General features: G+C 38.2%; 1 protein-coding gene across 1 annotated transcript; it reads right to left on the bottom strand.

Moving 5' to 3' along the window:
- Nucleotides 1–976: 976 nt before the first annotated feature.
- Armc10 (armadillo repeat containing 10) lies at nucleotides 977–15,497 on the bottom strand. Its single transcript, XM_010636973.3, has 6 exons — nucleotides 15,440–15,497; nucleotides 13,676–13,824; nucleotides 9,738–9,872; nucleotides 7,588–7,764; nucleotides 3,251–3,322; nucleotides 977–2,599 (listed from the first exon to the last, which is right to left on the bottom strand). The coding sequence occupies exons 1-6, from the start codon at nucleotides 15,495–15,497 to the stop codon at nucleotides 2,345–2,347; spliced, it is 846 nt and encodes a 281-aa protein (XP_010635275.1). The 3' UTR covers nucleotides 977–2,344.
- Nucleotides 15,498–15,514: the final 17 nt, after the last annotated feature.

Raw genomic sequence — 15,514 nt, 5'->3', positions numbered from 1 at the left:
ATATACTGAGCTTCTCTGTGCACTTTAAAATGTTGTTCTCACTTTTTTTTTTTTTTTTGGTACCCAGGATCGAACTCAGGACCTTGCACTTGAGAGGCAGGCTTGGTGCCACTGAGCTAAATCCCTCGCCCATAAAATGTCATGTTCTACTTGCATTTAATTGGGCCTGCCTTGTTTTTCTAGGTGTTCTGACAAACTTTGGTTTTTATTGCCATTCATACTCCTACGTTGGTATTTTATCCATAAAATATCAGTATCACACCTTATCAAAACCACCCCATTGAGAGGTTTCCACTTTTCCACTCATCTGCATTTTGAAGGGTTTATATGTGTAAAAGGAAGACACATTTTGAAGACAGTCTATTCTCTTCAGTTCAGTCTAACATACATCATAATACCTTTTAAGGTATTTTATCATCAAAGTGAATTTCACATTCATCTTTGATGAGTGAATTTCCTGAGCAACACTGATACCCTGTACCACCTAAGAGGCGGTTCTCTCAACTAGAAGAAATCTCATAATAAAAATGAAGATGTGTCTTGGCCTACAGAAGAAAGATCTATTTGTGTATTTCACTCTGAGTTCTCCCTAGATGACAAAAAATTACCTATGTGACATTACCTAGTGTGACATCTCAGAATCAATGCTCTAATCTCTGCGAAGTATAATTACTCAGATTAAAAACAGGAAAAGAAAGGCTTTTAGAACCCAGTGCTGCTAAAGTACACTGAAAAAAAGATCCTGGTTTTTAATATGTGCACATGTTGAATACATATTTATATTAAATAGGGAAAGTTTTTAAAAATTGTTATAAAGAGATGTGCCTTTCCAGGATTTAATACATACCTATATAGTATCACCAACATATAAAAGTATTATTAGCCATCATATACTATTGTAGCCCACTGGAAATTTTAATTTTTCATCTTATATAAACCCTTTTTCTACTGTTAAAATATTTCTTCAAAGTTTTATTTCCAAATCAGGCTAACCCTGACACATATTTTTCAGTTTGAGGGTTTATAACTTACTTTGGAAATAGTCTTGTACATTTACAAATGAAACTCAAAGTACTTTCTGCTTACATATTTATTTACTCAGTGCTAAGTATGAGGTTTGTGAACTTGAATATTATAGAACCTGGCTGAATTCAAATATATCAAGTCACTATAGCTTATGGGAGAACATACTATTTAAAAAGATAATAGTTGGGAGATGTTCATATACTGTAATTTTAGTCAAGTAAAAAAATGGATGAAAATAAAGTACTGTCAAGGGGAAATATAGTCTTGTCCGTTATTTTCCTTTTATTAAAAAATTACACAATTTATGCTTATAGTAAAAAAATCCCTTTCAAACAGAAATGATTGTTCATAGAAAAATTATGTTCCTCACTCCCAAATCCCAGTCTCTCTCCCAGGAATTATTCTAGAAATGTTCTTTCCATAGATAAGCCTAAGTGTCACTTAAAACACACACACAGGATCATGTTATGCACACTTCCTTTGCAATGTGCTTTTCCACATGAGCACATTCAGACTCCATCCTTTTTAGACTGGCTAGTTGATTTAACCAATTGCCCAGGGATGGCCATTTTGATCGACCTCAATATTTTATAGGTAACATTTAAATACTAGCACACTGGGAGTAAGTAAGTATTAAGAAACATTTTCCCCCAAAAGTTTACATTTTTTTATTGACTGGGAATGATGAGAATTGATTCTGATGATTACAACAGACTTTGAAAGCAGTATGGCGGGCTTAGCAGGTGGTTGTGATAACTCCGGATCTCACTGCTGCTAAAGGACAAGGCCGGCCTTGTGGCAGTTCTCAGATGATAAGCGAATCCCACACAAAGTGACTGCAAGTCATTTCCAAGAAAAGGGGGCCTCTATATAAAAAGGTCACTGCTATTTCACTGAAGGCAGTATGTGTCTCAGCAAATAGCAAAATAACTGGTTTCAGTCCAAATTTGTATTTTAGTGTCAATTAAATGGTCCAAAATGAACCAGAAGACCTAGCAAGTTACATACATTGAATATCCTTTATTTGAAATGCTGGGGCCAGAAGTGTTTCACACTTTAGTTTTTTGGACTTTGGAATACTTGCATAGACTTTACTGGCTGAAGATCCTCATTTCAAAAATCCCAAATCTCAAATGCTTCAAATTATAAATCTGAGCATCATGTCATATTTAGGATGCCCAACCTGTACTGTGTTAAAGATAAAATGAGAATTTCAAAATCAGCAGCTGAGAGAGAACCCCCTTTATAAAAAAAAGTTGGGGAGAGTTTCTGTGTGTTACCTAGCAGACTGCATTACTCTGGAAAATAGGATAACCAATCAGGATTTCGGTATTATTGTTACAACCTTTTCTCTCACATCCACATCATCGTGATAAACTAACGCTTTCATTTTCTGGACACATTCTTCTCCATACAACAGGGAAAACAGTGCCCCTTTAGGGAAAGGAGGCTGAACAGCTAAATGGCCTCCTGCTCTGAGGCAGTCATTTATATTCTGAAATAGTGTAAGAACTCGAAGAAGAATCTCCTGTGGCACATGGCCATCAAAAAGGGAAAGGAATGAGGAGTCCACCTGAAAAAGGAAACAGTATCATTTTCACATAAAAATCCTGCCACAGAAAACTCTGCATCACCTAGATGAACAAAATCTTATGCATGCCTACATTGTATACTAATGGAAACAAAGGTTTCTGCATTTTAGTTAAAAAAGGTTTCCTTGGAATCCCAGAATGAAGTCATTTGGTAAAACATCCTTTCCCTTTTCAGGATCCTGAGAATAGTTTTCCTGAAAATTCACTGATTCCTCCAATGTTCCCTGCATACAAAGGGCAGGGGACAGGGCTGAGCAGATGAATATGATGGCCCTTTTCTGCAGGAATTGGGCCCCATTTCACCTCAGCACCACGACTTCCTTCCGAACACAAACAGCAGCTTTTGACCGTCATTCGTTACACAGCTTTGTCTCTACTAGACTGGAGGTCCCAGGAGATACAGTACCGTGTGTCTCAGGACTCAGCCTGGCCTCTACCACATAACAGTTCTGTTTCTGTAAGTGTGCCTGTTATAGAACATCAGGGAATTCATATGTGCAAAGCATAGAGCAACACCGTAATAGCACTCTTCAGAGATAATCCCTGGGAACCTTTCGGCTAAATGTTTACAGATCTATCTGTCCAAACTTACAAATGTGTGCATTTACACAATAAGTATGTAATCTATTCACCTGGGCACTGAGAAGTCCTTCTGTCATGGCTGGGTTTTCAGACAAGTTCACAAGCAGCTTTAAAACTTGAACCTGAAATAAGAATACTTGTTTATTTCAGACCAGAAGGCACGAATTTTCTCTCCCTGGCATGCTTGCTTCTCACCATGTTCCCTTTGTATAATCCTGCCTGCGCTCTGAAGTGGGCTCAGAGTCTTTCCACTCCACTGAGGCTCTCTCTCTCTGAACTCTTAAAGCTCTCGGCCCCACTCTCAGAGCGATTATTAGAGAACAGTGCTATGCAAACCTCTTTCAATTCCACCATCAGGGATGGAGGAATACCGTGAATGTCTTCACAGTCCCTGCACACAAACACACCTGACCACTAAGCTTCATGTGTGTCGAATGATCTTTAGTATGACTACTAGTAACTGAAATATGTTCCTTGGAACAAAAAAACCTCTCAGTTTAGTTCACTTCTATTAAAGACATGGAAATTTCAAAATTTTTTGTCTACCAAGGCCAAGTAACAGCCATTACTAGGTCACAATAAAACTCTGAGGTTATCTTTTTCATGTGAAAAGTGTTTAATCATTTAAATAGGCACAGTGAGATAAACAATTAATAGCTGACTAAAATTTCAGCATTATTATTTCTGAAAAATCAACAATAAAAATATTAAAATAGAATTTCCTCTTAGAAACATGTGAAATCAGTTTCTACAAAGCACTTGAGGTGAAAAGAGAAGCTACTGAAGACAAGAGAAACAAGTATTGTTTCTTTCTTCAGAAGAAACCTAGATGTTTACCTAGACTTTTTAATTCCAAAGGCAACAGATTTTACTAAGAACTTTTTTTTTGGTAGTTCTGGGGATTGAACCTAGATCCTCATGCATGGCAGGCAAGTGCTCTATCACTGAGCATTGTACCTCCAGCCCTAGAACATTTTTAAAGATAGAAAAGCCCAAAGAAAAAGTAAGTTCATTCCTATTCCCAGTGACCAGAAATGGTCACTACAGTGCTTTGGTATTTTCTTTCTGCACAGACAGTATCTCATACTGTATGCTTATAATTCCTTTGATCATCTTGTAGATGTTAGTTAATCTTATTTTAATTTACTTTTAAATTTTTTATAAAAACATACAGTCAAGATAAAAATTTCAAACAGTGCAGAAGGGAACAGGTAAAGACAAGAGCTGCTGTTCTAGGATCCATCCCTCTCCCTAGTGGTAAGCATTGGTAAACTGTTTAAGCAGAGATCTGTCTTTCTAACAAATGCTTTTAATAAGGTAGGCCTCTTAAGGTAGAAAGTAAAGGAGACACCTGCCACTTCTTCAGCGCTCTCCCTAGTGACACTGTCAGAGTTCATCTGGCCTGACAGGCTATCAGAACCAGCAAGGATAAGTGTTAGGAAAACAACATTGGATCCAGTGTCAGTGACATCTGCACTGGGAAAACAGGAACAAGGGTTATAAAATAGATGGTCCTGAATTTATGAAATAAGCCTGGATGAATTCTGTAAGATCCAAAAGGCCCACTAGTAGTCACTGAGCACAGGTATATAACCAGAGATTAGTACAATAATACACATCCTGCAGTAAAATGTGATGTTATGCTTTGCAGGAAGGAATTAAATGTAAAGAAAAATTATATACAATTAGAGGACAACTACAGATTAAACAAAGATTTGTACTGTATTTTGGCTCAAAAACCTAAGACTATCACATCCCTCTTTTCACATGTGCCGTCTCGTGGTGATTCCAGAACATTCTTTTTAAACTGCTGGCTTTACTCACTTTCCTTGGGGGATGTATTAAGCACAGGGTTTATTTATATTAACCTCCCACTATCTGTATTTAGTTATGAATCACTGATACACACATAAGGCATTATAGTATAGTTAGATCATTGCCTTGAGCTTAATTTTTTAAAAAGTCACCTTTGTTTTTATTTACTAAGAAAATGTCTAAAATGGATAAATGTTCCCACTAACCAATGGATGATTACTAAAAGTTTACTTGAAAATTAGACCTTTAAATTCAATTTTTATGGAGAAACAATGCTATAATTGCTGGCATGGATCCCAGGCAGAACTCCCCCTCCAAAAAAAAAACAAAACAAACCGCCCAAAACAAAAAAACCAAACAAATATTCTATCTCAGAAATATTCTAAGCAGGGCCAGGGATTTAGCTCAGCAGTTCGGTGGCCTGTCTTGCAAGCTCAAGGACCAGAGTTCGATCCCTGATACAAAAAAAAAAAAAAGAGAAGAAAAAAAAAGAAATATTCTAAGCAATGTAACGGAAAACAAAACAAAATTAGAACATACTATTGTGGTATGAGTCAGCCTTTAAAAAGTCACAAATTATACTAAAAAGCAGACTGTGTCTGAGACAGTTACATACAGGCCCAAGGCCAGACTTGCTGGCTCTGAACTTGCTCGGAGTTCCTCCCAGGGTTCTGGGTAGCACAGCTGTAGAGTCAGGCGGAGGAGAGACTCTTCCCCTAGTAACCACACTGTGGGGTAGGGAGGGAAGGAGTTTCCATGGGCCTTGGGCTGGGAGTCACCTTGCTTACTGGAAATAGAGGTTGATAGGTATGTGCATGTTGGAACTGTGTGGGGATGGGGCAATATTGCTAAAAGAGGACTTACTCTTACATTTAATTTTCAATGACTCTAAGTAAATCTTGGACCAGATCCAAGTAAATCTGACTGTGGGAAATGTGGAAAGCTCATAAACACCTCAATAACAAAGAGGTAGAACTACAGTGAGGCTCTCCCATAATCACATCCTGATAACCTCAGAAATCATAGCACAGGTGTTAGATATTTGGAGCATGGCTTCACATATGGTCCTTCAAAAATGCTTGGGCATTTTCCTCTCACTTCATACACTACTACGAGAAGTGGTTTTACACAGAAACACTTAACCTGGGAGATAAAATAAGTAAAAGTCATAGGCCTAGTTGCAGAACCCTTGTTGCAACAGAAAATATTACAATATCAAGAATCAACAAATGGGATCATATCAAATTAAAGAGCTTCTGCACACACAGCAGAAGAAACAACCAAAAGAATGAAAAGACAATGTACAGAACAGGTAAAAAAAAAAAAAATCTGTCAGCTATTAATCAGAGGAGTAATATCTAAAATATATAAAAAACTCAAAAATTAAAATGTACTCCAAAAAAAAGAACTAATCAAATGGAAAGTGAAATGAATACAATCTCAAAGTACAAATGGCCAATAAATATATGAAGAAATATTCAACATTGCTGGCTATTAGAGAAGTGCAAATTAAAAGAACACTGACATTCTATCTTACTCCACAAATAAAGGTCATTTGATCAAAAAATCAAATAATAACAACTGGTAAGGCCCCATGGAAAAAGGAAGCCTTCTACATTGTTGGTGGAATTATAAACTAGTACACCCACTATGGATCTAAGTGTGGGGATTTCTCGGAACACTAAAACTAGAAATTCTATTTGACTCAGATATTCCCCCCCTTCTACCCAAAAGAGTTAAAGACATCATATTACAGGGATACATCCATGTTTATAGCAGCTGAATTCATCATAGCTAAGTCTTGGAAGCTGCCTATGTCCATCAACAGATGACTGGATAGACAATGTGGTATTTACACATAATGGAGTATTGCTCTATCACAAAGAAAGATAATCTTGAGTCTTTTGTGGGAAAATGGATGCATCTTAACGTCACAATTTTAAGTGAAATAAATCAGACACATAAGCTTAACTATCGCATGGTTTCTCTTGTACGAGAAACTCAAATCATAAATACAGAGCAAAATGAAAGACAGGTAATAGGAAGTAGGGAGCTAGATCTTTCTCAAATGGGAAAATCAGGAGATGGATGGAGGGGAGGAAAAGGGGATGAAAAAGGGAATTAGATGTATATATACTAACATCACAGAAGGAATGTAAACATTATACACTGAAAACATAATAAAAAATAAAGTGCTTTTACACAGGTTTTCAAGAAATAGTGTTGAATAAAAAAATGTTAACCCCAAAGAAAGCAAAAAATTCAACTAACCACTGTTATTATTCACAGACCTCTCTCAGTCGCAATGTTCCTATTTCTGGTGGTGGGAAGTTAGCTATTTCACTTCAATTAAGAGTCTCAGAAAACCAAATGGACCTCAATAAGTGAAAGAGCAGATGATTCTTACAAGTTAATATTTCATATTAACCACAATATACTTTTTTAGGCCCTGTGAAAATTTTTAATAAACTTTAGAGGAACTTAAGATGGGTGGCCTGGAGATTCAGTTTGGATCGTACTTAACAAGGCAATAGCTCCTTGTCTTTCAAGGAATAAGTGCTTCCCCTCATACCTTGGTGGTCCCATTTCCAGTCAGTAACACGTGGAACAGGTCTGCAATGTAACTGTTCAGCATGTGCTGGTGCTCATTGGTAACCGTCATGTTCGTTAACAGCCTCAGCCCGGCCAGCTGCACAGCAGAGTCCAAGGGACCAGACAGGACATCCTTGCAGACTTGATTGACGTATACCTGCAGGCAGAGGGGAAACCACGAGCATCTCAGAATCTCCAAGTGACTTCACTGGACGGTCACCGCTCTGCGCAGTGGAGCAGTGTGACTGCTCAGGATGGAACTGGCTCCTCAGAAAAGATGACTTTTTAATTCCGCCCTCAAACTGCAGACACATTTTCAAAGCTGCCTTTGTCAGTGCTGGCACCGGAGTATTTTACAAACATATCTCACTTAGTCCTGAGGACCACTCTGATGGCAGGTCTTCGGGTGGGTATCTCACAGCCAGGACTGTGAAGGCTTCCAGGAGCTCAAGTCACCTGTGCAAGGTCCAAGCCCAGAGAACCTGCTCTCAACACCAGTGGCCTTGGGCTCACAGGAGCCTCCTGATTTTGCCACCTTTCTGTTTCTACTGGTCTGGAACAACAGGGACAGGAGGAAGATGTGCAAGGCCATTTTGTATTATGGCAAATGCTTTAGTGGGAAGGTCTAGAGAGCTGTGTCACATCAAAGGGAAGGAATGAGGGGAGGGGATGAAGTGAAATAGTATTTTTCTTTAGAGTTAATTCCGTCAAGAGTAAGAAAAGCAAAGTTATATTTGGCCCAACTTTCTTCTTTAGCTAGGGATGGCTGTACATATATATTCATGGATATATGGATGAATATTTATATTTGTATTTGGTTATATATAAATGCATTTGTTTAACCAAATTTAAACTCCACCAAAAGTCCTGTTAAGGAAATTTTCCTAACTTGGAGTTCTAAGAAATGACCAACTGTTCAATAAACCATTAATTTTTTAAAAAATCCAAATGTATCCATGTTTCCACAGACACTAATGTAATGGCTATAAAGCAGAGATTGAAATTTTATTAGTTTTAAGCTCTAAAGTATAAGTCAAATGGCTTATTGGTGACACCCATCCTCTTTAAAAAACGGCTATTTCTTTAGTTCTTTATACATCACATTTTGTTGTCGTTGTTGTTTTATGGTACTAGGGATTGAACTCAGGACCTTGTGCTTGTGAGGCAGGCGCAGCACCACTGAGCTAAATCCCCAGCCCCAATGTCACTTTTTTTTTTTTTTTTGGTACTGGGGATTGAACTCAGGACCTTGTGCTTGTGAGGCAGGCGCAGCCCCACTGAGCTAAATCCCCAGCCCCAATGTCACTTTTTTTTTTTTTTTGGTACTGGGGATTGAACTCAGGACTTTGCACTAGTAAGGCAGGCACCACTGAGTTAAATCCCTGGCCCAATGTCACATGCTTTTAAAGGCACTAATGTCTTTCAAAGGATTTGTTAAAATGTATTGAACATTTATATCCTTACTGTAGCTGAGTCTTTTTCCCATTTAAATTCTAGTAAAAGAATTACCAAATGGGCCGAGTTATTCCCACCTCTTCATTTTCTTTCTTTCTTTCTTTTTTTTGGAGTTTTTTCCTTGCCTAACTCTGCCTATAGAAATCTTAGACATTCTTAAAAGCCAGGTCAGATGCCACCTCTTCACAGAAACTTTGCAATGGGGGTCTCTCTTCTCTGTACAGCATTTTTTTTTTTGACCTATCTTTCTTTAAAGCACTTTGTCACATTTTGCCCTGAATTAAAACTGTTTATGGACTTCTTTTATCCCTCCTTAACGTGCTTAGAGCAAGAGGAGTATCTCACTCATGTCTATATTCTGTTCCTCAGAGCAGAAGTTCATTTGATGTTGGGTTGATACCATTTCTTAATTCATTGAGTGTTTCTGCTGATGTTCTTTGATTATGGATTCTTTTACTGCTCTTGGATTAAATAAGCCCCCAAAGTCCCTTGTACTCTACCTCCTATCCGTTAGTGTAGGCTTCTCTCTCTTCTGCCTCATTCTGTTTATTTAAAGTCAGTTCTTGGCCACAGAGTTATACAGGAAAGTCTTTTAAAGTTTCATCATTTACCTTTTAATTATTTTCTATTTCACAGAAAGAAAACCTTTTACATTTTTTATTTCGCAAAACTTACCTTTATCTTGATTTGATTGTCAGCATTCACACTCAGGTTATTTAGCGCATTTAAAGCTTTCTCTTTAATACTCTGGTTTGGACTGTTGATTCTAATCCCAATAATCGGAATACCACCCAATTCACGAATAATTGCCTAAGATGGAAAAACAAAAACCAGATTATGACTTCAATATGCCTCCCCTCTCTTGGATTCAGAATCCATAAATACAATTAAAAATTAATCACTGTTAAGAAATACTCTTCTCACAAACAAATCTTCCCATTGGAAAAAAATCTTAAAACCTGACACCATTTTTTTTTTCCTCTTATTGCCCCACCCCCCCAGGACCACTTATTTTCCCTATCAGGCCACTTTTTTGTTGCTGGCATGAACGCAACCCCACCACCCCCATTAACTTCATGTAGCTGCTTTTTCTTTTACCATCTGGTATAAACTTGTGATTCTTTGCTCATTGTATACAAAGAATCCAGACTCTATTTGTTTCTCTTTTTTTTTGCTATTGGGGATTGAACTCAGGACCTTGTGCTTGCGAAGCAGGTGGTGGCACCACTGAAATAAATCCTCAGCCCTAGAATCTATTTCTTGAGAATTCATCACTAACTGTATCAGTGAGTCTTTTTTATTTCTTCTTGGGTTTCATTTTTTTGAGACAGGGTCTCACTACATAGTTTAGGCTGGTCTAGAACTCACTACATAACCCTGGCTGGCCTCCAACTTGCAGTGATTCTCCTACCTCAGCCTCCGAAGTGCTGGGAATACGCATGTGCACCACCACACCCAGCCTGATTTCTCAGTCTTAGAAAGAAATAGAGTAAGTTTGGGTTTGGGTTTTCTTCTGAAAAATGGGGACTTCTCATCTGTGAATCTTTTTACCTGTAAAATGGGCTTTTCAACTGTGAATGGAACGTCACCCTTCATTGTATAGATATACCCAGCACCAGACATAATAAGAGTCACCCTGAATACTCACACTCCCTTCGGAATGTGCACTTTTTTGATACTAGATAAAACTTTTGTGTATCTCCCAGTAAGAAATTTGATAGTATTTTAAAATTAATTTTATTTTTAAACATACATAAAAACACAAAATTACTATACACATATTAATAAAGTACTTTGTGATCTCTTTTTTTTGTACCAGCGATCGAACTTGGGTCCTTGCGCTTGTGAAGCAGGTGGCGGAACCACTGAGCTAAATCCCTGGCTGTGATTTCTGATATGCATATATATTATATACTCAGGTTAAGCATATCTATCTCCTAATTTATCACTTATTTATGGTGAAACCATTCAGAATCCTTTTTTCTTGCTTGAGAATTGTACTATACAATCACTATCTATAGTGACTCCACTGTCTACTCATAATTTTGTAGATAAAGAACACCAACTGCAAATAAAATTTAGATATATGAGTATTTGAACTATATAGCATGGAGTTATACAGTAAATATTTGCAGAGCTACTGTAACGATCTTGACACAATTTACAAACAAAATAGTTTACTTTGCAATGAGCTATCTTCTCTATTATAGGAAAACTTAGAAAAGTGTTATGGTATAGAATATAGTACTACAACAGTGTTAAAATGTATTCTTTGGAACACTAATCCCTCAAGATGGTAACAGATGGCCTATTAAAAACATGCAGGGGTTCACAGGGTTATATAACTTTGGGAAGTTCTAGTTATAAGAATAAATGTGTACTTTTAAAAATTTTTTATTTTTAGGTTTTTTGAGACGAAGTCTCACTATGTAGCCCAGGCTGGCCTTGAATTCATGGCAATCCTCCTGCCTCAGCTTCCCAAGTGCTGGGATTAGAGGAGTGTGTCAAACATAAAGTTTGGTGTTATATTTTCCTTTATCGTGACACATCGATATGTTTAGAAGTAGTGACAATAGTATTTTTGTGACCACTAAAGGGGTCACTTTTCAGTGATGGGAGAGGGGGAACACATTAACATCTTGCAGAATCGGAGTTCTACACAATTTAAAAAATGGTGCCCAATTTTCCTCAGAAAAAAGAAATCTGACATTTTGCACAATTAATGGCAACACTAAATTACCATGCATCTTTGGTCTCTACAGTGAATGAAGTGTCAAGTGCTTTCATTCTTATAAGGAAAACAGGCTGAAAATCACTCACCAGGCCAAGACATACTATTCTGTCCAGAAAATACTGCCATCACCTGCTTTATACAAATAGCTCAAAACTATTATTAAGGATAGACTTAGCACTGGAGAACAATAAAGCTTTCCCTTTGCAATTCCCCCTTTCTTACTGAATAGTTACGCATTGTTTAATAACAGGGATATATGGTGAGAAATGCCTTGTTAGGCAACTTCATCTCTGTGTGAACATCATAGAGTATCCAGTAATTACACAAACTAAGCCACTACCTCACCAAGCAACATAATCTACGGGGCCATCATAATATGCGTGGTTCATATATGTGGTCTGGGGACAACAATGTTACACGCAACTACTGTTGAAGCAGATCAAGGCAGTATAACTGATGGCAACAGCACTCACTTCCACTATTAAGCAAGGACTCCCTCTGGCTCCAATTTGATTCAGAGGGATATGAGACTGTGGCATCAGAAATCCTTCAACATGAGCAGGCTAGCAAATTAGTCCCCATCTATTGTTTTTCATCACTTATCATGTGATGCCAGGGCCAGTGCCTCATCCACCCCACGTGGTCCCTGGTGGCACTGCTGGCCAATATAATTCACGTCCACTCCTGCTACTTGGCTGCAGACATGCACGAAAGCCAGGCCTCACCAATCATGGTTCAGGGTCCTCTGTCTGATCCGAAAGGCTGGCATTTGATCCCGGCAGAACACCACTACCTTTTGGATCATGAGCTACAGGGATGAATGCTTGAGAGGCCGATGGTTTCCTTTCTAACCTTTGAAGCAAACCTCTTTGCGCGCAAGAACCCCTATGTAAAAACAAGCACAGCCAAAGGGTAGAGAAAGAGAGAGAGAGCTCTGATAATTCTGCAGCCTTGAACTCAATCTAATTGTGCCCCACATCAATTCTATTCTTAGATGTTGAAGTTTGCTGATCTCAGTACTTCCCTTAAATACTGTCCATAGTATTCTGTCACTTGCAACTGACAAACTAGAATAATGCATAAACATTTCGTGTATCTTCCTAAAAACCTCTAAAGCTTTACAGCCAACTGTGCCATTTCGAGAAAACTGGACTCAAATGAAATGCGAACTCAAAATAATTCTGCACTTATGAATTATAGAAAGGCATTAACTGAGAAAAAAAATCACACAAATGTTTTTACTTATTCTCCACGGAGAAGGGAGGAGGGAGGAAGGAAGCACTCCCATTAAGCTCCTTAGTCTTGTTAAGCCTCTACCTGTAGAAGCCATGGACATTGATTTGTGGCCAGAAAATAGTGTCTTGTGGCCAAGAGCTACAGTACTCTACAATTTATTGCTTTTTTTTTTTTTTTTTTCTTTTACATTTTTTTTTTTTTTTTTTTTTTTTTTTTTGTACCAGGGATTGAACTTGGGACCTTACGCTTGCAAGGCAGGCGACAGAACCACTGAGCTAAATCCCTGGTCCCATTATTCTACAATTTAAAGCACATACTTAAATGTTAATTGCTTTCATTGTTTTACTGAAGCACTGATAAAAATTTAAGCAATTTAAAAAAACCATTTACTACTAAATGTTGAACAGACTCACTTACTATGTGATGCCAGTGACCAGGTTCACAGGGGTCTAGAAACATTATTAATCATATCACCATTAGGCTGTGCTTTTCAGTAGTAAACAAACATTACATTGTGGGCACACAGAGCCATATTGCATAGATGAGGAAATTGAGTCTCTGAGAGGTTAAATAACTGATCCAGGGTCACAATTACTGGCAGTGTATTTGGACAGGAGCTTGCTTGCTGCATGACAGTACTTACCTGGTTGGTTGAAAAGGCTGCACTGTTACCCAGAGTGACCAAGGCTCTTTCAGTAATCATAGGATCCTCGGTTGATTCAAGCAGGTAGAGGAGTTTCTGAAGTTGTTCAGCATTTAGAATATCATCGTATGAGCCATTGGTTAAATCTTCTGGATAAGAAGAAAGTTATTTAAAGTTCACCTAAAATCCATGAGCTGTTTTTAAAATTTAAAAAACAACATCAAACACATACTCTGAATGCTAAGTACAATTTTAAACACTTTGGAGGTTTTGTCTCATTTAATCCTTAAGTAACTCTAGGAAGAAGACACTATTATTATTCTCAATTTATAGATGGGAAACTGAGTGTCTTGGACATCCAGAATTTAGCCAACAGTTCCCCAGTATATGTCTAACGGAAAGCTACTATATGCAAATAATACAGACCCCTAATGCTAGTAGCATTTTTTTAAAAAACCAGGCACACCAATCCAATGGAATACTTGTCTATAGAGCATAGATTAATTATGGAATGGGATTTGAACTAAGTAGAACTTTTCTGATCACAATTTTGGTATATTTTTTAATCTTCTGATGGGTTTGATTTGTTAGTATTTTATCTTTTTGCATAACTGAGTCAGATTTATACATTTTCCACACTATCCTTGACAGGTTGTGGTGTCAGGTTGTTGAGTGATGGTTTTCATCTTTTTCAACGCTTTCCAACGGTCTTAATGGAACAGGAATTACAAAATTCTTAATAGGAATAAACATTTGTTTAAGACAAGGAAAAAAATCATCCTTTAAACGAAGGGTGATAACAACATGGGTGATTCTCAAGTCTTCAAAGACAGAGGGGTAGCTTCAGGAAGAAGGGAATGTAAGCAACTTATTTTTAAAGTTGTCTGACACAACCTAATAACGAGTGTAGGAACTGGAAATTTAAAAGCAAGACGTTGTCACTATTCAACAGTCGAGTTAATATAAGTGAGAAGGTATGTGGGTCCAGCCCACCATCCCAGTTACTTATACAGAAATAGCTCTGACACAGAGATGGACATCAAATTAGGCTTCACATGCAACGGTGAACACACATTTCAACAAAATGGAGAGACCCCTTCATTCCCTTTCTCAGAGCATTTCATGAGCAAATTTGTATTTATAAGTCTTTTGTTCTTCCCTTTAATATAAATGCAAGTTTTTAAAAAGTAAAAGCCAGTTTTAAAACCTAAGAACTTTTTCTTAAGGATTGGAAGCCTCTGAAATGTAAACGGTACAGAAGATAGAGCCCCAATCTCCTCCGTTCTGTGGGAACCACGGCACCTGCTTCCATATTTCAACTACCTTGTTTATCATGAAGATGTCTTATTTTGCCTCCGCATAAAGGCAATTAGCCAACAGAAGCAACTGCTCCAATGACCAGAGAATTTAGAGTGAACTATGCATAGCCAAGAGTTGTCCAGTCCTCTTACAGTTATTTATCCTGGGCTCCATCTGCCCGGCTACACAGAGGCGGGAAGCCTGGTTTTGGAACAGCATTAAGCAGACTGCCTGTGACGTTTAGTTTTTTACATTTGTGGAAAACAGATTCTTGGCTGGCAGATTTTATTTTTGATGGTCCCCCGCCCCCCTCAGTTTCCATGACCTGAACTAACTCTCCAGAACACTGTGCAGACCGATAGCATTCCGTCTGCATCCATTAACTTTGGGACAGAAGGCTACTCCTAATCCAGGCCTGCAGGCCGTGCTTGCGCAGCTCTTCCCACTCTCGGTGCACACGGATACCTGCTGCCGCCCGGCCCTCCCCTCCCGGAGGCCGGCCCCAAGCAGCAACCGCCCGCATCCTGTGGGCCTCGCCCC

Source organism: Fukomys damarensis, unplaced genomic scaffold (assembly GCF_012274545.1).
Source record: "Fukomys damarensis isolate Sample0158 unplaced genomic scaffold, DMR_v1.0_HiC HiC_scaffold_4, whole genome shotgun sequence".
Classification (NCBI taxonomy): Eukaryota; Metazoa; Chordata; class Mammalia; order Rodentia; family Bathyergidae; genus Fukomys; species Fukomys damarensis.
This window is presented reverse-complemented; position numbering and strand designations above follow the sequence as displayed.

What these genes read in the sequence shown, in the direction of transcription:
- Armc10 (XM_010636973.3), bottom strand. Translation starts at nt 15,497, where the DNA reads ATGCGGGCGGTTGCTGCTTGGGGCCGGCCTCCGGGAGGGGAGGGCCGG. An exon ending in GGAGGGCCGGGCGGCAGCAG is followed by an intron (nt 13,825 to 15,439) that starts GTATCCGTGTGC and finishes CTTCTTATCCAG; the next exon opens with AAGATTTAACCAATGGCTCA. An exon ending in CAGCCTTTTCAACCAACCAG is followed by an intron (nt 9,873 to 13,675) that starts GTAAGTACTGTC and finishes TTTCCATCTTAG; the next exon opens with GCAATTATTCGTGAATTGGG.